This window comes from Phoxinus phoxinus (genome assembly GCF_949152265.1).
Source record: "Phoxinus phoxinus genome assembly, chromosome: 7".
NCBI classification, from domain to species: Eukaryota; Metazoa; Chordata; class Actinopteri; order Cypriniformes; family Leuciscidae; genus Phoxinus; species Phoxinus phoxinus.
Genome location: NC_136882.1, coordinates 27,078,482 through 27,100,205, shown reverse-complemented (window position 1 = coordinate 27,100,205; position 21,724 = coordinate 27,078,482). Strand labels below are relative to the sequence as shown.

The 21,724-nt window shown below is 38.2% G+C and overlaps 1 protein-coding gene across 7 annotated transcripts in view; it reads right to left on the bottom strand.

Annotated features, from left to right (window-relative positions):
- The window catches only part of pikfyve (phosphoinositide kinase, FYVE finger containing), a 28,002-nt gene that overhangs the window by 4,386 nt on the left and 1,892 nt on the right, over positions 1 to 21,724 (bottom strand). For 2 of the 7 annotated variants that reach the window (XR_013798247.1, XM_079618053.1), the window contains exons 2-32: positions 20,074 to 20,249; positions 18,739 to 18,786; positions 18,349 to 18,507; positions 16,895 to 17,004; positions 16,561 to 16,732; positions 13,955 to 14,162; positions 12,237 to 12,263; positions 11,976 to 12,059; positions 11,739 to 11,877; positions 9,243 to 9,400; positions 8,907 to 9,018; positions 7,658 to 7,805; positions 7,352 to 7,570; positions 6,226 to 6,288; positions 5,612 to 5,741; positions 5,149 to 5,329; positions 4,996 to 5,070; positions 4,810 to 4,917; positions 4,567 to 4,707; positions 4,313 to 4,439; positions 2,662 to 3,905; positions 2,414 to 2,514; positions 2,201 to 2,272; positions 1,871 to 2,042; positions 1,609 to 1,787; positions 1,381 to 1,494; positions 1,191 to 1,299; positions 950 to 1,104; positions 766 to 862; positions 293 to 347; positions 80 to 220 (exon numbers count right to left, since the gene is read on the bottom strand). Coding sequence is in view for 6 of the 7 variants with exons in the window: in XM_079618053.1 (XP_079474179.1) it covers positions 80 to 220; positions 293 to 347; positions 766 to 862; positions 950 to 1,104; positions 1,191 to 1,299; positions 1,381 to 1,494; positions 1,609 to 1,787; positions 1,871 to 2,042; positions 2,201 to 2,272; positions 2,414 to 2,514; positions 2,662 to 3,905; positions 4,313 to 4,439; positions 4,567 to 4,707; positions 4,810 to 4,917; positions 4,996 to 5,070; positions 5,149 to 5,329; positions 5,612 to 5,741; positions 6,226 to 6,288; positions 7,352 to 7,570; positions 7,658 to 7,805; positions 8,907 to 9,018; positions 9,243 to 9,400; positions 11,739 to 11,877; positions 11,976 to 12,059; positions 12,237 to 12,263; positions 13,955 to 14,162; positions 16,561 to 16,732; positions 16,895 to 17,004; positions 18,349 to 18,507; positions 18,739 to 18,786; positions 20,074 to 20,239 (5,014 nt within the window). In the remaining variant the exon portion in view is untranslated. The remainder of the gene's footprint in view (positions 1 to 79; positions 221 to 292; positions 348 to 765; positions 863 to 949; positions 1,105 to 1,190; positions 1,300 to 1,380; positions 1,495 to 1,608; positions 1,788 to 1,870; positions 2,043 to 2,200; positions 2,273 to 2,413; positions 2,515 to 2,661; positions 3,906 to 4,312; positions 4,440 to 4,566; positions 4,708 to 4,809; positions 4,918 to 4,995; positions 5,071 to 5,148; positions 5,330 to 5,611; positions 5,742 to 6,225; positions 6,289 to 7,351; positions 7,571 to 7,657; positions 7,806 to 8,906; positions 9,019 to 9,242; positions 9,401 to 11,738; positions 11,878 to 11,975; positions 12,060 to 12,236; positions 12,264 to 13,954; positions 14,163 to 16,560; positions 16,733 to 16,894; positions 17,005 to 18,348; positions 18,508 to 18,738; positions 18,787 to 20,073; positions 20,250 to 21,724) is intronic. The other 5 variants (XM_079618054.1, XM_079618057.1, XM_079618055.1 and 2 more) reach the window with 5 other exon arrangements.

The following is a 21,724-nucleotide window of genomic DNA, read 5'->3' as shown; positions in this document are numbered from 1 at the left end:
AGTAGAGAGATGAAGCGAAAATCAGGTGGGGTGTTTGTGTGTGATTTCAAACACAAGGAAGTGTTCAAAGTAAGTTTACCCTCTGGAATGCTGACAGAGTCCTGATCAGGAAAAGATGGTCCGCTCGTAATGACATCTGAACCTTGATCAGCCGGAGACGGTAACTGTAGTAACGATGTAGACCCTGAACTTGACGGAAATGTGTTGAGATGACGGTCCTCTGTGAGAAAAGGCTGTGAGTCGACTGTGCGCAACAATCAAGAAGAACTATTTTAAGGACCAATAAACTCACCTTTCTCTCCATCCATTTGAGATGAGTTACGAGGAGAGGACTCCAAAGCACTAGTCTATGAATCAAAAACAAACAAATAAATCATGTAGTAGATGCTTTTATTTCAAGTCCAGGACGTGGCTTACTTAAGCACAGGGTTCAAACCCACTACCTTTTGGTTATCAGCCCTAGAACCACCCAGTACAAGTTAGTACAAGGCCACCAACTAGTGGTCCAATAGTACAAGTTGCCAACTAGTGGTCCAATAGTACAAGTTGCCAACTAGTGGTCCAATAACTGAGTAATTGGGTAATGGATTTATCTAAAAAGAATTCTACTTCTACTTCTATCTTTATTATTTTTAGTACAGAATGCAGATGCTTTAAAGTGGATACATTTAGAGAAGCAACTTCTCAGAGAGGGTTTTAACATGCTAAAAAATACTAATAAACTACCTGGTGATTAATACATTATTTGCTAAATAAATGACTGACCTTGCTCTCATCTGATGTAGCTTGTCTGTGTCTGCCAGGACTGGGAGGAACAGATAAACGTTTCCTGCCTTTCTCTTGCTGGAACAAGTCCTGTAGTCTGAAGATGAGATAACACATCAGTTCTGTTTTTCTGATGGCAGATGTTTAGTCTCCATCTCTATGGCTGAATGACTGCAGTCCTCACCTGTTGTTCCAAGATTGCAAGGTCTCACACAAGCCCTGCTTTTTGATCACCACTGACTCCAGAACAGCTTGTAGTTGTTGTGGTGAGTCCTTTGCACTGGTCTGCAGACGCACTTGTAGCTTCTCTATCCAACCGCGAAGCTCTGATTCCTCCATCTAAGACAGAAGAAAATTAATTTAAAGTAACTGGACATTGGCTAATACTTTGGATGAAATAAGTCAAGTCATGAAAAGAAATCTACATCTTTCTGTGCAAACATGTCCTCCATTTTTTCCTCTCTGGTCTTGCTGAAAGTGTCAGTTTTTAAAGAGGTGAGACGGTCATCTATGGCCAGGTACACCTGAGCCACCCTACAAACGATGGAGAAACGATTCATTTAGCTGACATCCGGAGGAGGTTAATGAGGCTGGGTGAGAGATAGGGAATCTTACTTCTGGGAGAAGTCTTTGAGATCCTGCTGCAAGTTGGCTTTAGAGGGCCCCTGGTTCCTGATGATGATCTTTGGAGACGGCAGACAGATCTCTAGTAGTCTCACTGAGATGTAGCTACAGGTGACAGAAGAGTAAAAACAAATTTGGATTACAAAGTTCATAAAAATGTACTCAGGTAGTCATTCAGCATATTCAAAGATATGAGATCTATACTGTGAAGATGCACACCTGAAGGAAGCCACCATCTGGTTGTAGGAAAAGTACTGGTGATAATCTTTATGGATGGAGTGGCCACAAGGCTCGGCGTTGGCCCGACGGGTGTACTGGTGACCATAGAAACGGAGCTCTAGATACTTGGCGAAGGACATGGACCAGGAGTCATTAGACAAAGGGACCACAGGTGTCACCTGAAACAAAATGGGTAACAATTCACATGAAACATACTAAAGCACAAAATAGCTTACTTTAGTTAGTTCAAGTAAAAAAATACCTGTTTACAGACACGGCACCAAGAGTAGTTGAGGATCGTGTGCTGATATCCGGGTACAGGCGAGTCCAGCTCTTTCAGAACAATCTGGACACAGCCGCTACCGTGCACAAAGCGCCGGATGTGGTGCACCATGGGGGTCTCACAGTACATGCTGGGGCACTGGTAAGAGGGTCTGAATTGCACCCATATAAAAAATCAGAAATAAATACAAAAATATTGAAAAATTGAGAGAAAGAAAGGTGTGTTATTTTTTTGTTGTAGGATCAGAACTTCTGTACTGATACATTTTGTTATTGTGTGACAACCCTAAGTGTTGAATTAATAAATTACCTAAAACAGTATCTCTCCAGAAATACACCAAGAGTCAAGTCATTCTTGCCATAAAACTCCATTGTTACAATCCTGTAAATACATAACAGATACATTAAAAAACCTAGACATTAACTTTTACATATTCAGAACACAGTCAGTAACATCACTCCGTCATGTTAATGTTAATACATCTTGAATTAATATGATAATGTAAGTGTACTGAGAGTTTACCATGGACTGACGCAGGGGTTTGGGGCATTATTAGATTGTGCTGATGAGCTACTGAACAGCACACAGAGCCTCTGATGGTTGATTGGATTTAAACAGTCCAACTGAAACAATAAAAAACAATTAATTGTAATAATTTTGCCCCACAATTCGCATGCAATGACGTTACAGAATGATTTTCTCTTATTACAAAAAAGTAACAATTTATTTGTTTAAAAGAATAAACATAATAGCTAATGAGAAACCCCCACCTTTGTAGCCCATGTCATTTCACTCTGTCCTGCCCCTTTATCATCTTCACTATCTGCCTTTATTGGTGGCTTTGTGGGCGGAGCTTCACGAAATTGCATTCCTTCTCTTTGCCGAATGCGTCCTCCCTGAGCACGGTAGTCAGCCAGCATGCGTGCCAGATTCTGACTGCTGCCTAGCTGGTCTGCTATACGGGCACTCGTGAGTCTGTGACAGGGCAAAATCTGGATGGTCCGTTGATGCGTCACAGTACCGTTAGTCAGGCTGCCAGAACTCGGGCTAGACTCTTTCAGCAGCTGCCGCTTGCGGCGTCCGTCCAGCTCTTTCGAGTCCTTATTTAATAGAGGTGAGAGGTAAACCTGTTCTGGAAAATAATCCCGGCTAGGACAACGCAGTCCAGCCCCCGTGAGCAAAAACGGCTCCCGGAATGTAATAAAAGGTGAAATGCACAGGATAATGTCTTTTAGCTCCTGTTTAAATAAAGCTGAGATGGACTTGAGGCGGTCATCTGAGGAAGCTACATGCTCGGTCACAAACATGTCTGTGTCGTCCTGTAAGGGATCCCTGAAGAGCCGGGCTGGTGGAAGGGACGTCTCAGAGCTTGTGCTGTCCTGATGGACCAGATGCTCCTCCAGCTCTTTGTTCTTCTCCTCCTCAACTGGCCCCTTGTTCGCTTCCTGTGACACCTCTTTCAGGTCTGAATTCAGGAAAGGTGGCGACACCAGCTGGGGAAAGCTGGAAGAGAAGGAGGAAAGGGGTGTGGAGGTCTTTATAATGTCTTCCTCTCCTCCAGAGAAGGAAGCAACGGAACCATTTTTATTTATTCTGGGGCTTTCTCCATCTTTATAGGAAGATTCTGAGATGGAAGCCTCTCTACTGTGGAGATTGATAATCTCCTGAAGTCCTGGCTCAAAGTCTGCTTCTGGAAGAAGCGTGAGGCTAACGTCCCCCAGCGTGGACCCGTCATTATCTTCGCTCTCCTTTTCCCCACCAGTCTCCTCCTCTTCCTCCAAAGTGGTGCTTTCCAGCAGACACGGGAAGGAGGAACTCTCAGCCAGGCTGGGAGGCATCGCAAACTCATCCATGAGGAAAGAGATCTCTAGCTGTAAGTGGTATGCCACACACACCATAAAAATTATGATTTCTTTCACCCGTGCCAGTTCATACTCTGAGGCGCCGCGGAGCTTAATAGTGCAACCCAGCTGAGGAGGACAGCCCTCAAAAAACATCAGGCTCTTCAGTTCATCTGTAAACAGAGGGATCAAGTGAATTTTACAAAGCTTTTTTAAAATTGCCAAAAAAAAAGAGGGAAAATTAGAAAAAACTAATTTGGTGAAAATCATAAGTCTGATCACAACTGTCCTTACCAAGATGTGAATTTAAGCATCACAACATTATATTGTACAGTATGAAAAAGGGATGTTCATTTTCAGATTTTTTAACAGAATTGAACATTGTTATTCAATTATTAAAGATTAGCTTTTAGTGAGTGTTAGATGATGTCAAAGGAACAGATACTGATAAATGAGTAGCCAATATGGTACTTATTGCATCCCTAAAGGGAACAACTTTTAGTAAAATGAGAAGCAAGTTAAAGCTCATTAACAACATAAACAGTGACATACATCATAAATAGAGATAGAGATCACTCACTATTTGGCAGCGTGAAGGAATGCAGGTAAAACTTGTGGCAGGTACCCAGACGAGGTTTCGTGAGGAGCTGATCCATTGAAATGACTAAATCTCCCTGAGTCATTCGACTTACACGATCCAGGACTTGCTGTGGCGATTAAAGAGAGCTGTTACTTGATACATCCCCAAACTAGACCAAAATAACTCTTCACAACTCCTTATTAATGTTCAATGTGGAAATAATTTTTAAACAATGCCTTAAAGACGGTACTAACAGGTTTGACATTAATCACAAGGCTAATGCCGTGCTCCAGTAGCATGTCCTGAGCGATACGGGACACGGTCTTCTCCACCAACACTAGGTTTGGTCGGACATCAGCAATCCTCTGAACATAGTTCTTCAGAAACTCATGCTCCTGTAAAAAGCAAATTGTAAATGAAATGGTTTTTCAGATTCCTGTCTTTTTTAGCATATTGTCTGGAGATAAAAAGTCTTGAAATCACATTTCAAGCATCACCTGCAACACAATTGGGTCAATGCAGGTGAACTTGGTCTCTTCTCTGTACAGATACTCAATGGAGCATTTGAGGAGAAGTATCTTGGGGTTTTTGATGTAAGGGTTCATCTGTTGAGAAATTCCCGACACTGTTAGCGCAAATATCACATGGCCTCCTCTGTGGCATAATGTTGGATCAATACAAACCTTTTTGTGTGCAATATTCTTTGTGCAAACGAAGCCATTCACTACAGCAGAGTCAAACTTCTTTCCCCCTGGAATCTACAGAATATCTAGTATTAGACAAATTTAACTGGCAAAACTAGATTCATTGATTTTCCATCCACTTGCGTTCCTCACTTTTTTGATGTGGACAAACTGACGGATATCCATGTCATCGTCACAGCTGCGCACATCCGGTCGCACCGTCTGCACCACCTGCCTCACCACAGGTACGATGATGTCACGCCAGGAGAGAGACAGTGATTCGCTGTAGAGCAGCTGCTGCAGCAACGCCATCATGTGGCTGTGATTAGCAGACCTGAAGAGGAAGCATTAATCATAATGCGTGCTTCCAAAAGTCCCTGAACTCATGTGATGCTTGTGTGACCACGCATTAGACACTTGTTTATATTTAGCATTTACTAATATATATATATATATATATATATATATATATTAGTATAGTATTTTACATGTTGATAAAAGTACAGCAGTGAAGTATTTTGCACCTAATTGTTTATGAATACAAGTTATTAACCTAAAAATAACATCTTACAATATGTTGGATTTTTTTTTTAAATGTAAAAAATAAATATCTTACAGTAAACGCTCCATCGCTTTCTTTTCCCCATTCTCTTCCCGCAGCTGGTCCAAGGAGCTGTGATGCCAGCCGAGAGGAGTGAAGAGCATTTCTTTAGCTTTCTCCTCAACCCTCCGATTAAACAAAGACTCTACAGAGGAGAAGCCCATCAGCATAGGTAAGACAAGAGTTCATGTACACTACTGCATTTTTACCAATTTAATGTGTCCTTAATGAGTAAAAGTATCAGTTTCTTTCAAAAACAGTGTAAAGTCATTCATAATAACAAATGACTTTTTCTATCTAATCCTGTTCTTCAAACTCTGTTCAATGACATCTGTGCAAAACGTATACCTTCTAAGCAGTCAGTTTAAGAAGATAATAAGGTGCAGTTTCATCCCATGCTTTCTGTTGCACTTCCCATAGCTGTCTTTAAGAGGGAACCTTATGATTCCCAAAACAGCTCAAACTTTGATTCATCTACTCATAATACTCTTTTATTGGCGTATACCATCTTTAGGTTCTTTTTGACCTTTGAGTTTAAATTAAGCTTTCACAAACATGTCTTAGTGATTCTAAACTTTTGAATGGAAGTATTGCAACACACTGCAATAAAAGATGCAAGAAACAATTACCTTTAATGAAGGCATCACTGATGGATATATGCTGACCTCCATCTTCAGAGAGCAGGACTTCCACTGATGTAGAGAGAGAGAGTGCATGTGAGACAGGACAGTCAAGAGTGGACATCGGAAGACACGTTGGTTTATATGGATTTAAATGTTGCAATAAGGCGATGCCTCAGTCAGTACATGCCAATGAATTAGTTTCAAAAAGTCTTTTTGAGGAAGTGGAAGTCAGTGTTACTGCTTTGTAACTGTGAGGCATGCATGACATAAGCAGCAAGCCATGCTTTTGAGGTAGTATGACAAACTGGAAATGCATTAATATGAAACGTTGGACTGGGAGGGGAAATAATGCGAGGCTGGGAAGGAAGATATCAGTCATGCAGGACTGTATGCTAGAGTTAGGGCTGTTACTTCAATTGTTAAATATATTTTGGAGGGTCGGACTAGTATTGAGTGGTGGGTCTCAGTTCAGCAAGACATTGGTTCTGTTCCAAAACCTAGTGAGCTGCCTACCTAGATAGGATTTTCAGGCATCACCACATTGCTCCTGATGCAAATGCCTGACACATACATAATGCAGTAAAATTATTCTGTTTCATAACTTGCCTCATTTTAGCTTAGGTCCGAGGCAGTAGCACATGGATTATTTTAGGATAAAGCAATCCCAGACTGCTTATGATCCCAGATCTCTGTGTTTTTGTTTTGTTTTTAAATCTGAGATAGCATTTGTTAAAAAATAATTTATTAAAATAAATATAACAATTATTATAATAACTAAAATGTGTTTTGTGCTTAATAAAGAGGTCACGCTATACATGAAAAAATAAAATAAAAAATTCTTAGTTTTTTTTCCCTAGGGGGCACTTAAATTGTTAGTCAAGACTTTTTAGTTTTTCATCACCATTTTACACCCACTCTTTGACTCAGAATATTAAACTGCTGTGCCTTCGACAAGTCATCAATAAGGTTTCTATGCCGTTAGGTTGTAGCATTACAAGGTTGCTGCCTATGTAGACAGTATATAGTGAGGCCGCTCACTAGGGTTTGGAACAAAGCCAGTGAGTTAGTGCTGCTTTTGAAGCAGACAAGAGGCAAACCAGGATGGCCAATAGGCCTCTCCGCCTCTCCTCACTTGGTGCATGGATGTCGGTTTCTGGGGTGAACGGGTCATGGGGCTCCATACTTTTTTGCTCGGCTTGGTAAGGAGGCACATGGGGGTACTTGGCCTGCTTCTTGATGTGGAAATTGACATTGTCCTGCTCCATGTTTAGGTTGATGGAGGCGGCTGAGTCACTGTCCACTGCAGAATGGAAACTGCTGACGGATGTTCTTTTGCTGGGGCTGGCCGAGTCTGGACAATTGTGAGAGGGGGCCAGCAAGTTGGTAAAGGAAAGACATAATGACTACTATGGGATATCAGCAGTCATGGGATACTTACTTGGTGTGACAAAGTCATTTTCATCTGCTAGCTGCTCAGTGTCACTGTCGTCAAATTTGATGTCCTTAAACCATGACGGTTCAGAGTGTCCCTCCAGAGAATTCACACTGTCACTGTCTGGAGAGGGGGTTTCTGAGAACTCTGTGCTCTGAAAGTCAACAAATGCATTATTAATATGATGACAGAAGGAATCAAACCAATTCCGTTTTTATTAGTATAGTGCTCATTACAATAAACAATCCAAATCAGAATTACAAAAATAGTGTATTCAGTTAGCATGTAACTAGCTTGCTCAGTTATTTTACAGTCATGTAATTTCAACAAAAACTGAATATTAAATTTAATGGGACAGTATGCAAGTTTCTCTGCTAAAGGTCGCTTATTTAAAACAATAACAAAGGCGTAGCTTGATGACACTGTGAATGAGCATGGAATCATGGGAGTTGTCATCTACACCTCCACAAAAAATATATGCATATTTTATATCATTCTAATGAGTGCTGAATTACAACTGATATAGGTTACTTTATTTGCCGAATTAAAATTGTGGGGTAATGCAGCACTGTTTTACTCGGTCAAAACAATCATACCGGTAAATACATTTGAGTATGTTGAAAGTTATGTTAAAGCGTTACTGTGAGTTCGATCGGTGGCTGGTATGAGACACTTGTTGCACATTGCAGTAAGCTAGATCGTTATTAGAATATTATATTATAAAAGCTGGATGACTTTTGTGTTGCTAAATGGCATGCAGTTAATTATAAAATATATTAAATGGTGGAGAAAATGCTGATTATGCAATGTTAGCCACTTGACCAAAGTAGTGCTGTCTCTGAGGTATGGTACAAACATGTTACTCGCTGTAAATCAAGAAAACGTGATTCAAACAATAAGACCATAACAATGATTAAGTTATCTGTCAATAAAGGTAGCCAAACAGTTGCTCAAAAGTCTAATAAAACACATAATATACTAAAGCATCTTTGGTGTTTCCATGGTTTTTACGGAACTAGGACCGGAAATCGAGGGTAACGTGGATACGATGTCATTGACAGGCGACGCAATGACACTGGCTAAAATTCAGAATTTCTCTAGATTTAAACATGGTTGAAAACATTTGGGATAATGTAAGTACAACTGAACAAAATATATAACACTGTGCTAGTGTTTTTTTGGGATATTTTAAAGCAAATATATTTCATATTGTGCCTTTAACATAATCATAGCACATATTTTTACTTATACTAACCTGAAGAGGGCGATAGAGGGCATATTCATCACGGAAGATCTGATCATGATGGGTTACACAGTCAAGCCAGCGACCATCTACCAAAGCCTGCCCGATTGCTATGGCCTGAGCCCTGTGTCGGAATAATTGAAAGTTTAACAACATTAACATGTAATACAAGTTATTTCACTGTTTATTAATGTGAAGCTGCTTTGAAACAATCTGTATTGTATAAAGCACTATATAAATAAATGTGACTTGACTCAAAGAACGCAAAAGAAACAAAACACTGTTATAGCTTAAATTAATATTTTAATGTTTGACCAACCTTGAAGATGTAATGTACCAAGTTCTTACCTAGTTGAAATAGTGCCGTTTCGTAAGAGCCAGTTGACCAACTCTTTACCGACAATGCAGTTGGGGTAAGTACGCAGCCAGTACCGATGGTCCTGAAACTCCATCCCTGTACTGTTGTGGCAAATCTTCTTCCATAGATCTTTAAGTTGAGAAGAATCCTACAAGATAATCAGCCATTATAACTATATAACAACATATATAACACATAATATAACAATGCAAAAGTTAAAGGTGCTCTAAGCGATGTCACGCATTTTTTAGGCCAAACATTTTTTTGTCACATACAGCAAATATCTCCTCACTATCCGCTCGCTGTCTGTCTCCTGAACACACTCTAAAAAAAACGCGGTCTCTGTAGACACCCCAGGCTCCACAAACAGCAACAAAAACAAACTGGACTAACCCGCACCACGAAACATAACAAACTGTTCCAGCCAATAACCGACAAGAATGATGTGGGGTGGGGTTTGGGGGGTTAGTGCACGGATGAGGAGGAGGGAGGGTCTAGCTAGCCTCCGTTTTGTTTGACAATAGTTCGAACGTCAACAAGAAGTGACGTCACCCAGGATCGCTTAGAGAACCTTTAACCCTTTATCAGTCACACTAAGAAATAAATATGCAAAAATTTTTTTTTTTATAAAATGGCGTTCCTTAGTCCACATTAAGCAACTTTTCAGTGTTTTTTTTTTTAATGACCCAATCAGGAAGCAGATACACACGTCAACCAGCCGGTTGACTTGCCCACTTAGGGTAGTTCTTGACATGAAGTAACTAGTATTAGGCATTCATGGATTTTTTTCTTGTGTGCATCTGAAGTTGAATTTTATTTCATATAAAAACATCACAGACAGTTGAATATGTTAAAAATATCATCAATTTATTTTATAAAACATGTTCTTATTATAACACATACAATAAAAACATTGTAAAGTGCAACAGTAAACATAATATAAATCAAGAAATGTAACAAATGTAAATACAAAACTAAATAAATAATTATGACAGCTGTCAACAATAGGCTAAATAATTTGTATACTATAAATAAATAAATAATCTCTGGTAGCAATATCTGACAAGTATGGTATAGACAAATTGACAATGTAATAAAATAGAAATATAGCACATATCTTTTGATTTGATAGGTGATACGTAACAAAGAACTGTTTTCTGTTCAAACAACTTCTCATCCTTGAATTACTCTAAATGTGAAATTGATCAAAATACTGAAATGCAACTTGTAAATCTTTTTTTTCATATAAAAATTAATGTAGTAATAATATCAAGTAAGGGTGTGTGTATGCGTAACAGTGCAATAGTGTTAGAGGTAGATCTGGGGGGTCCATAAAATGTACGGCAGTCCATTATGTCTGAAAGAGATGGAACATAAACATTACTGTACAGTGTAGGGTCACAAACTGTGTCTTGAATAATCAGTGCATCAGGTAGCTACATCTATCCATAATAAATGCACAATTGTCATATTGATGAACTGTTCTCCCAACATACAGGCACATTGTGATTTATTTTAATTTGTTAAGAAAAAATTGCACATGCTAATAAATACTCTGTGTACTATGTATGACAAATCGGATAACACACAACCATGAAATGACATAACAAGAGACAGAAAATGTTGAAGTGTGACTGATAAGGTAAGTTTACTGTGCTAAATAAAGCCACAAATATCCAACCATCAATTAAATTAGTCTCATTATCTTATGTTTGTCAGATTATTGAACAGAAAATGTAATGTTTATACCCATCTAGACAGCTGTAGTTGTAGCTATTCAATGCATAACCTAGTGTTAGTCAATAAGCCTCAGCTATGATGGCTATTGCAGAAATAATGAGTAAGACTAATGGTTCATTTCGTAATATGTAAAGAGTAAACAGTATTAAATTTAGAATCTGAAGGTAAAACCACAGGCTGTATAAATAAGGGTAAAATACATATAGTCTAGCAAAGAAATAGGCTGTATGATCCAGCAGGATGTATTATACTAAGTCACGATCGCGTTTCTGTGCTAATTTAGCTAGCGTCCAGTTGTTTACCCTAACTGGGCAACTCAACCGAACGAACACGCAACTTTTCTGTGGTAACAGAGAGATACATCTTATCATCACGTTTCTTCCATTCAACAAAAATATAATCATTAGGAAGTCTAGAACATGAAATCCAACCAAAAAATTCCTTACCTTAAATTTTAGCGTCACTGGCAGCCATTGCTTGAGGAGAGGTCACGACAATACACTTCCGGTTCCGATTCAGCTCGTCTCAGCAGCAAAATATTTTAGTACAACATTGCCACCCAGTGGATATAATTGTCATTACACATTCTATTCAGTGAGAGGAAGAAGAACAAACAGCTAAAAATGGGGTTTGGCGAGTTTTAATGACAGGAATTTGACCGCGAAAAAAGGTCAACCGCACGGTTACAATGCACGTTAAAGGGTTAAGGAGAGTTGAGGAGGAATCTGTGAAAGATGAGTTCGTACCAGAAGGATCTTTCGCTCCTCTTCGTTGTGGTCGGCCTTGGATACGGCCCGGCTGTTCTGTGGACTAACTGAAGTCTCGTAGGAAGGAACCATGGCTGAGCCAGAACGGTCCAAAGACAGGTTGGTCACACTAGCTGACCTTAACACAAGCAATAAAGGATAACATTGTATTTAGAGTCTGTAAACATAAGCATTGAAATGAGTAAAGCATCTTTGGCCAAAATACACCATAATCACCTCTTCCTGGCCGGTGACTTGCCCATATCCTCTTGGACTGCTGTAAGTCTGGAACTGAGACCACTGTTCTGAGATTCTTGATGACTAGAGTGATCACACATATACACACAAATGAACGTCAGCAACATCATAATCGTTTCCCTTTGAAATGCTATGTTAATAAATGACAGTCAAGCTTTGCATGAAACAGAGTCACACTCCAGAACAGCAGCATGTCTTCTCTAGGAGGTCATGCAAAACAAAAGTAACACTAAAACTCACTTCTTCCTCATCCCAATGGAATTTTTTCTATGCATGGAAAGAGAAAGGAGAAAAGATGAGCATTGAGACAGACACACAACACAGAAGGAGCCAGCTGATTAAAAAAAGGCGAGCAGAGAGGGTTGAAGTTCATTTGCATCATAAAAGTCCTGTGACTACGTTTTACGTAATTTGGTGGGGCTGTACCATCAGTTAAAAAAGCTTTCTAGGAGTAACATGGTTCATAAAAGAGTAAACATTGGTTACAGTAGGGAGAAAAAAACAGCAAGGTGTGACTGCTCAGAACTTTATTTTGAATAACAATACACTGTCTAAAAACTGTCTGCAAGTCCAAATTATTTGAAGACGCTAGCAAAGTGAATCCCACAAAACATGTCCAGTTCATATTTCACTCCAAAAATAAAAAAATAAGTTATATTTTGGATGAAGAAAATGAAGCCTTTTGGGACAGTTAGGTTTTTTGTATTGTAAAATTATTTTCATGACAATAAATAGTTTAAGTTTTTTTAATTCCATTTATTCTCAATGACTTTATCAATTATTAAATCAACTCAATCATAAATGAAAGACTTAAAAATACTTAATTTAATTAATATATAATTGTTTATTACATCACAGTAATAAAAATAGTTCCCCAGCTTAATTGATATGATTGTAATGTCACAATGCAAATGATCTTACTGGTCCTAAACAAAAGCTTTATTTTTCTTAAGGACAATGCAATGTATTATTCTCTTTTTTGTTTTTTTAAAGGTCCCGTTCTTCGTGATCCAATTTTTTAACCTTTAGCTAGTGTGTAATGTTGCTGCTAGAGCATAAAAAATACCTGTAAAATTATAAAGCTCAAAGTTCAATGCAAAGCGAGATATTTGATTTAACAGAAGTCCCCTTTCAAAGCCTACAGCGAATGGCCGGTTTGGACTACATCCCTATATTCATCCCGGAGTCAAATCACCTTTGTTTGGTCATGTTTACAATAACACTGAGCACATGCATCTCCACGTTATGGTAAAAGGCGTGACCTTTCCGGCCAACGTGCGCTAAGCTGCTGTCGAATCACAACACAGGAACCGCTGGCACAATCAGAACTCGTTACATATTTCTGAAGGAGGGACTTCATAGAACAAGGAAGTCGTCAGCTCGTTTTTAGGACAGTGAAAACAGCGGTATACAGATAAGTACATTTTGCGAAAAATACTGTTTTTTTTTACACGCGAAACATGAATAAATGTTATATTGCACTCTGTAAACACAACCAAAGCTTCAAAAACACATGAAAAACAGGACCTTTAATGTGAAATATAACCCCAGACATGTTCTTGACAGGTTTCATGAGATTTACCCAGAAACATGCTTTACTCCATTTAAAAGGATTTCAACAGCAAACAATTTTTAATGAAGATAAACTTCAAAGAAACAACATATTAAGGTTGACTTTTCTTTGTACATCCCATGTTATTTGTTAACTACCAATTTGCTTCTATGCTTTAGATGAATCATAAATCATCAGGCAGATACTTGATTAGATGGACCTGGGAGGGTCCAATCCGCCTACAATCCTCATGTGAAAGAGATAAACAGCGAGAGCAATGAGTATGGTAAGAAAGCAGTGTTAAAACAGAGCAGAGAAACACCATAGGGATAAGGTAAAGTGAGCAAGAACAATGGAATAGATAGTGATATGTATTTATGCCCCGCCCCTTTTCTGTAGTTTTCACCTTTGCCAGGCCAGGTCCTCTTCCAGGAAGATGTTCCGGCTAGCTTTGCGGCCCCCCACAGGTGTGCGTGGTTCGGTGGGTTCCAGCACACACACGGAGCAGGCCGAATCTGACAGGGCGCTGAGATCTTCTCCGATGGAGCTAGAGTCAGCTGAGTGAGCGTAGGTCAACGCAATCTTACGACAGTACGTACATGCCCGTAAATCACCTGCAGTATGGGGTAAGCCAAAAGAGAAGTTAGACAACCAACCAAGGTTATTATTGTTAAAGCTAAAACTAAAACCATGAAAACATTTCTGTTAATTAAAATAAGCTGAAATAAAATAAATTATAATATATTTGTTGAAAAACACAAACTAAAGATAAATTAGAAATTTTGCCCCGGGAATAAACTGAAATAAGTTTAAGTTGAGGCACTGAAATTATTAACTGGAAATAAATAAACAGTAAAACTATATAACTATATAAAAAGTAAAATATATTAGTACAAATAAATGAAACCTAAATTTTATATTATTAACCAATAAAAAAAAATAAAAAAAATAATAAAATGTCAAAAGCACATAATGAAATTACGAAAAATGTACAAGAAAATTCTAAATATAAAAATAAAAGCCAATTCAAAATATTAATAAAACAAAAAATAAAAACGTCTAGGACTCTAGGTTACTAATGTAACCCCCAGTTCCCTGAAGGAGGGAAAGGAGACGTTACGTCAAACTGATGTCATGGGGTCTCGTCTGGGAGCCCAAATCACCTCCAAGTGGTAACACAACGAGCCAATGGACATTGGCCAGTGAGATTTGCATGCCGAGTCACACCTACCCGTACGTACAGGTATAAATATGACCGGCATTACTCACTTCATTCATCTTTTGCTGAGGACATAACGTCTCCGTTCCCTCTTTCAGGGACCGATGGTTACACTAGTAACCCAAATGTTCCCATTCAGTCAGTCACGATCAACATTACGTCGGACTGACGTCATGAAGTCCCTATGGAAATCACCATAGCCACTGAACTGTGTTACGAGTGTTGGAGATGCAGATGCTAGCAAGCTGCCACGTGCCCTTTTGGAAACAATTCTCACAATTTTTTCAAATTGGCTGTCAACAGAAAGGAGGAAATGATTATGATATAAAAATTGGTAAATTGTAACATCAAAAAAAAAAAGTCAGTTTAGATCTTGATTCAATCTCGATTAAATATTAATTAATTTCTTACAGCCCTAATGTTTTTATTTTTATTTTTTTATTTTTCAAGGACCCCCTAGAATGGACTCCCTTGTGATCCCCAGAGGGACTACTGTACCCTGAAAATGTCTATGGTTAAATGTTTGGGGTCCAAAACCAGCCTGAATACAAGAAAAACCAAAGTAAGATTGCAGTTTCTCTGAGAATTCAGGCTGACAGAATGTCATGTTTTGAATAGTTAAAGGGGGGGTACAATGGTGTTTCATGTATTCAGAGTTGTTTACAGTGTTAAAGAGATGGATTCTCATGCTAATAATGGCCAAAGTTTGAAAAGTTATTTTGAACGAATAACAGAGAATTTCTGTGCTGAAAATCATACTTCCGGATTGCAACACGTTTCGGCTGGTTTTTTTCTATCGTAGATCTAATGACGTAGATCAGAGTGGAACTCCTTATATGAGCATTGCTCTCGGAAAAGCGCGTTCACGCACACGTCGACCAGAGGAGAGAAGACCGCGCTCATCGGCACATAGACATCATATATCTCTATATAATATCTATGCATCGACGCGCTACTACCGGAAATCATCATCAGCAGCGCTAAATAGGAATGGTTGATTGTTTACCTTGTTCAGCTTCCCAAAGAACCCAGTGTTACTGGAACAGTGGATGCAGTTTGTATTTCCGGGACAGCAAAGGAGTGTGGCAAGTGCGGTTTTGTGTTCTGGTCATTCCAGTGACGAATGTTTTATTAACAAGGCCGAGGTCGTCGCTGGATTTGCAAACCAAATACTATATATATAGTAATATGGCCTACCGCACCACGATCGATAATAAGCAAACCTTCCCGGGCGCTCCCGCTTGACTCTATAGCTCCGCCCACGCCCAGAATCAAGGACCTCGGCTTTTTCCGGTAAGAATCGGAAAGCTGTATTTTTATTTTATAAATATGATGAAACTAAAGACTTTTTGGAGATATGAAGGACGCACTATTACTCTATAGGTACTCAAGATTAACATGAGATTGACTGAAACTAAGTATTTTACCCCCCCTTTAAGGTTTACAGCATTCAAATATCTGCAAAAAAACTTCAAGGAAAAATCAAGGAAATAATGAGGCTTTTTAAGTAAGTACTGTTCCTCCTAAAAGGTCAAAGTGCACAGACAAATTCTTACCTTTTTCAGAATCACACCAGTTAGTCCACAAAGTTCAAAATTCACACTACAACCCATTTGAATCAAAGGCCAAAAAACCACTGCAAACACACGCAGCATGCTAGAGGTTCTCTTACTCTTAATTTGACATAGCAGCTCGTCTCCTTGTCGAAAGCCTCTTTAAAGAGGCTACGTCCACAAACCAGCAGTCAGAACGAGACCCTCGCTCCCCAAAGCAAACACCCCAACAACACTCACCCGTGTAGCCCATGAACTTGCCAGGAATTTCCTGGTTGCAGCATCGGCTGCAGAAGATTTGGCCGCAGAGTCGACAATGGTGACGGCGTCGGAAGGTTGTGAACTTCTCATTGCAGTCGTAGCACTCCTTACATTGGCTGTCCGGCATCCAGTACTGTTTCAGATCACTATCCTGGAACATAGACATGATTCACATCTTTTACAACTGCAACAAAACAACACTGCTGTACTCTGTAGTGGATTCCATTCACATCTGAGTCGTTGCCTCTTTTGTCTATAAGCTTTGAGACATTTGTATAGCAATTTTCCCACTTAGTTCACTGGAAATCAATACCTGACTTTTCCCCTCCATGATCTCCTTGAGTCTCTTGAGGGCTGTGCGTAACTGGACAGCAGTTCGGGGATCGTGGTTGCCCAGAGGGGCTTCTGATTTCCGTCGACCCTCTATAAATGCGAAGAAACACAAGCACCAGTAATGTACACATTAAGATGTTAAATCTACTCTAAACTACAATATGCAGGTGAAAATACATGGCACACATGCTCATTCAAAGCCAAAGCTTGCAGTGAAATATCCACCAGCACTCTTGATCCCGTCAATGATTGCTTATGTAAGCCGGCATAGGCCAGAGAGTATTCTTAGGATTTTTTTTGTGGGATTGTGATTCTCATGAATGGATTTAAAGAATAGAAGCATATGAAATTACTAAGATCAGCCACTAAATGTTCAGGTCAGAGCACCAAAGGTGTCCAGCAATAACTTCAGGCAGTCCGTTCGGCACACCCTTTCACATGCAGCAAACGTGCTTCATTAAAAACTATACACTGCAAAAACTATTTTCTTAATCAGAATTGTATAGTTATTTTCCAGTAAGCACATCTAAATATCATTAAAAAAAAGATACATTTACTTGAGAGTAAGATAAGATTCTAAGACTTGTTTTCAGATAAAACAAGTTTACCTTGATTCTTAAGGACATTTATCTTATTAAAGACCCCCCCCCCCCCCCCAAAAAAAAATTTTTTATAAAGAGAATCCTTTTTTTACAGTATACACATATACTCCAAATCAGTGCTGATGAATTCAAACAGATAATACATTTTTTTAAGGGATTTATTTCAGGGAAATAAAATAAAGAATCCTCACCTTCCCACTCCACTGTGAACAGAAAGGAACATAAACACAACTTTAGCCTAAAAGATTTCTGCACATGTGATAAGTTTATCGTTGTTAAATGCAATTAACACTCCCAAAATCATCTTGTTTGAAGCTTCCCAATAAGTGATGGTTCACAATACTCATTTCCCACTCAAATTCTTGCCATAACTCCAGAATGTAGTTTTACAGGTTTGGCGTTACACAAAAACAAAATTTCATGGACTTACTGAATTGTTGCCTGAATTTTCACTTACAGTAAATGTCCAGTGGCCCTTCTGAGAGTGGTATGGATCATTTGAGGGCAGAGTCTAGCCTTTGAATCAACTGTTATCTTCAAATGATAAACCCAGTGACTAGTCATCAATCAAAGAGACCAATGATAGGGTTGCCTTTTCTAACTCTAGAAAGAGCATGTTTTAAAGAATTCAGAACGATGGTTTTATCTACAGTAAACCACATGATCTTGGCATAGTCTTCTATAGAAGAATAGGGTTACTGAATGTGACCGGGTCAGTATTTCACCTCAAAATCAAAAGATGCAAAGTAAACAATTTTAAAGCCTGAATGTTAATTGTGGACAGATTAAAAGACAAATGGGTGCAAGTATATGTAAAATTGCGTTTTTGTACCTGAAGCAGTGGATGTTCTTCGGAGAAGCTCCGGATGTTTCCTGTGGGTTTCAGAGCCATGTATGGAATGGGAAGGACTTGACCAGTTGTGCCGTGGCCCCTGCGGTGATGATGAAGCCGATTGACTTTTCTCTGTCACTGAAGGAGGCCGTCCTTCCTCTGAATGATTGAAACCAACAGAAAAGCTTGGTCAGAAGGTAGAAGATTCATGAGGAAATGGTGGATTTGGGTAGAAATTGTGTGGTGATTGTCTGATTTTAAGAAAGAATTTGCATTGTGTTGACATTTCTTCTTTTAATTTTCTTATTCCGAAATCATTTTCCCCATTTATTAATTCTATACTTATATTTACTTGCTTTACTTTCATTTCTGTACAAAAGCTAGACTTACCAAGCTTAGCAAGCTTTTTTGCTGGTGCAATGTTTGCACCTGTTTTTTCTAAAAGGAATGAAAGGGAGAGGTTAGAGAGTTGATCACTATAAATGTAGTTTGAATTTAAGATTTTACAGATAATCACACTGATTAACTGTAAATCAAGACTAATGTTAAAAGAAATGTAATTTGAATTCCAGAAACTTCTCTTTTGTAGTACATCAGATTTTTCTTCAGCTCTTGACTTGATGATCGAATATATTACCTAAAAATAATCATTAAATAACAATGTCCAACACAAATGCAACTTCGTTATAACAGAGCAAAAGAGAATCTGTGTGCTCCATACATATAAAGGCTGAAATTTTGCTAAACCTGCTCGATTTTCTTCCTTTTCTTAATTAAGTACACATAGCCTACAGTTTAAAGTTTCACTACTCTAAGTGTTCTTTAGACTAGAGAACATCATCTTTTCACAGTGAGCTTTTGTTTTTACCCATCAATTTAAGGTGTAATTTAATTTAACTTCTTTAATAGAGAGCATTTATTCAATCATCTATTCCTGTCAGTCCTATGAACAGTTTGGAGTAAATTTCCTATGCTTTTATAACTTAATTTTAATAATTCCCTTTTCAGTCGTGTACTGCAATGCTTCTAGCAGGAATAGCCTGTTGATACTGTACATAGGGACAAAAACAACAACAACAACATGAGAGTAAAAGAAGTCGTCGAGTGGAATGCACACTGTGTTCTTGGCACATCTCGAGCACTGTCACATGACTCTTCAATACAATTCCCTGCTCTGCCATTCTGGAATTTCCAGCAGAATCCTGTACTCTCTAAAAGCAGAATGACTACTACATAACCTTCAACTTTTATTCCAGAAATCAAGTTACTAAAAAGATAAAAATTATGTTGGTTAAGGTTTGGTGTGTACAGCCATCAGTAATACAAAATACTATGCATCCAAATAAGTGCTATCGATCCATTAAAAGGGACTACATTCAGATAATTGCATAAAGCAATGCAATGGAGGGGGATATCCATGAATCAGTGTTTGATGACAGAAAACAAACAAATTTAGCCTAAAAGATTTCTGCACATGCGATGAGTTTATCGTTGTTAAATACAACCAACACTCTCAAAATCATCTTGTTTGAAGCTTCCAAATAATTGATGGTTCACAATACTAATTTTCCACTCAAATTCTTACCATAAATCAGTGTTTGATGACAGAAAACAAACTGTGAAACTTTGAAAACAAATGAATGATTTATAGACTTTAAAAAAAGAAAAGAAATGCAGGTGCAGATGTTGAGTACGGCATAATGGCGAGAAATAAATCTGTTTCACCTTTGTTGAAGCGGAACAGACTGACGAAGGAGCTGTAAGCGGAGCGCAGGGGCGGCTCGTCCTGCTCGGGGGTCAGGGGTTTGAAGTGCGTTAGATGGGAGGGACTGGTGGGCGAGAGTGGCGGCTCAGCGCTCCAGTCCATCGCAGCCTTGTCTTCGGCAGCCATGTCACTGCCCCTGCGGGACAATTCAAACCAAACCGATTCCAAATACATTTATCTAAATGTACATTTGATTAGATTTAAATGCTGAGGTGGACAAATAAAGTTGTTTTTTTACCCCCAATTTTTTATTTTTTATTTAATCTTTTCAAAATTGAAGTAAAGCATATTTTGATTCAAGAACAATGCGTTTAAACATGTTTCAAATAACATTTCAAAATGTTTAAATACAATTTTTGCCTGTTTTTTATTTTTGTCATGTGGTAGGCAAAAATATAATATCACAATTTTTTTCAGGAAAATCCCAATTCACGATTTTATCACGATTCTCTTTCATACTGGTTTTTACTATTTTGCAAGTGACTGAGCATTACAGCCAAACTAATGTCCCTATTTTTTAAAAAAAAAACAAAGCCTTACAAGGTAACAAAATTTAAAATAAAAAAGAATGGCAGACATTTAGACCAAAGATAAAAATCTTTGTCATTATTGTCTTTGTTATTAAAAGATAAGAACAAAGATACACAACATATAATAAAAGTTATTTTGAAGAATGTGACTAACCGAACAGTTGCTGTTCCCCGGTGACTTCCATAGTATTTTCCTACTGTGGAAGTCAATGAGTACCAGCAACTGTTTGGTTAGCCACATTCTTCAAAATATCTTCTTTTGTGTTCAGCACAAGAAAGAAATTAAGGTTTGGAACAACATTAGAGTGAGTAAATAGAATTAAAAAATTTTGGGTGAACTATCCCCGGCAGCATGTTTACTATTAGGCTACTGTCACTTTACCGGCACGGACACCGAAACGGAAACACAACGACACCGGCACCATCATGATACGGGCACCGGTGTCATGTCGGTGTCCATGCCGGTCTCCGTGAGTAAGTATACCATATCGATTGCCATTTATAACAACAAAGTCATGTTTTATATTGATACAAAAAGAATCATGAAGCTTAAGTCAAAAATGGATTTATGAAATATGCTCCTCTTGCAGCCGGATCATTTATAATGCGCTACCTGTCGTGCTTCTCAGTCCCACTTTATATTATGTGTGCCTTTAACTACTAGGCCTATGTACTAACATTTAAATCAATTTGTTGCACTTATTGTGTAAATAAATGTTTTACATTTTACTTACCGGTATATTTAAAAAATGCAAATTAATTTCTGTAAAGACATCTATAATTCCCTTACCCAAACACATGTGAGTACATAGAAGACACATACAAATAAAGTGTGATATGATAGTGGCATCTAAAATAATTTTTAAAAAAAATTATCATGAAAATATTTAAAGGTGTAAAACATCTTTAACTTAGATCTTTAACTAACTTAGAATAATAATTAAAAAAATACAATAATAGATAACCTTAGCTTAAATGTATTATTTATTTAGCTTAAAGGTTTATTTTTATTATTATTTCATATAGGCCTTGGGTCATTGTTGACTTTTGCAACTAATTTTACATTAAACAGGTTTCTACT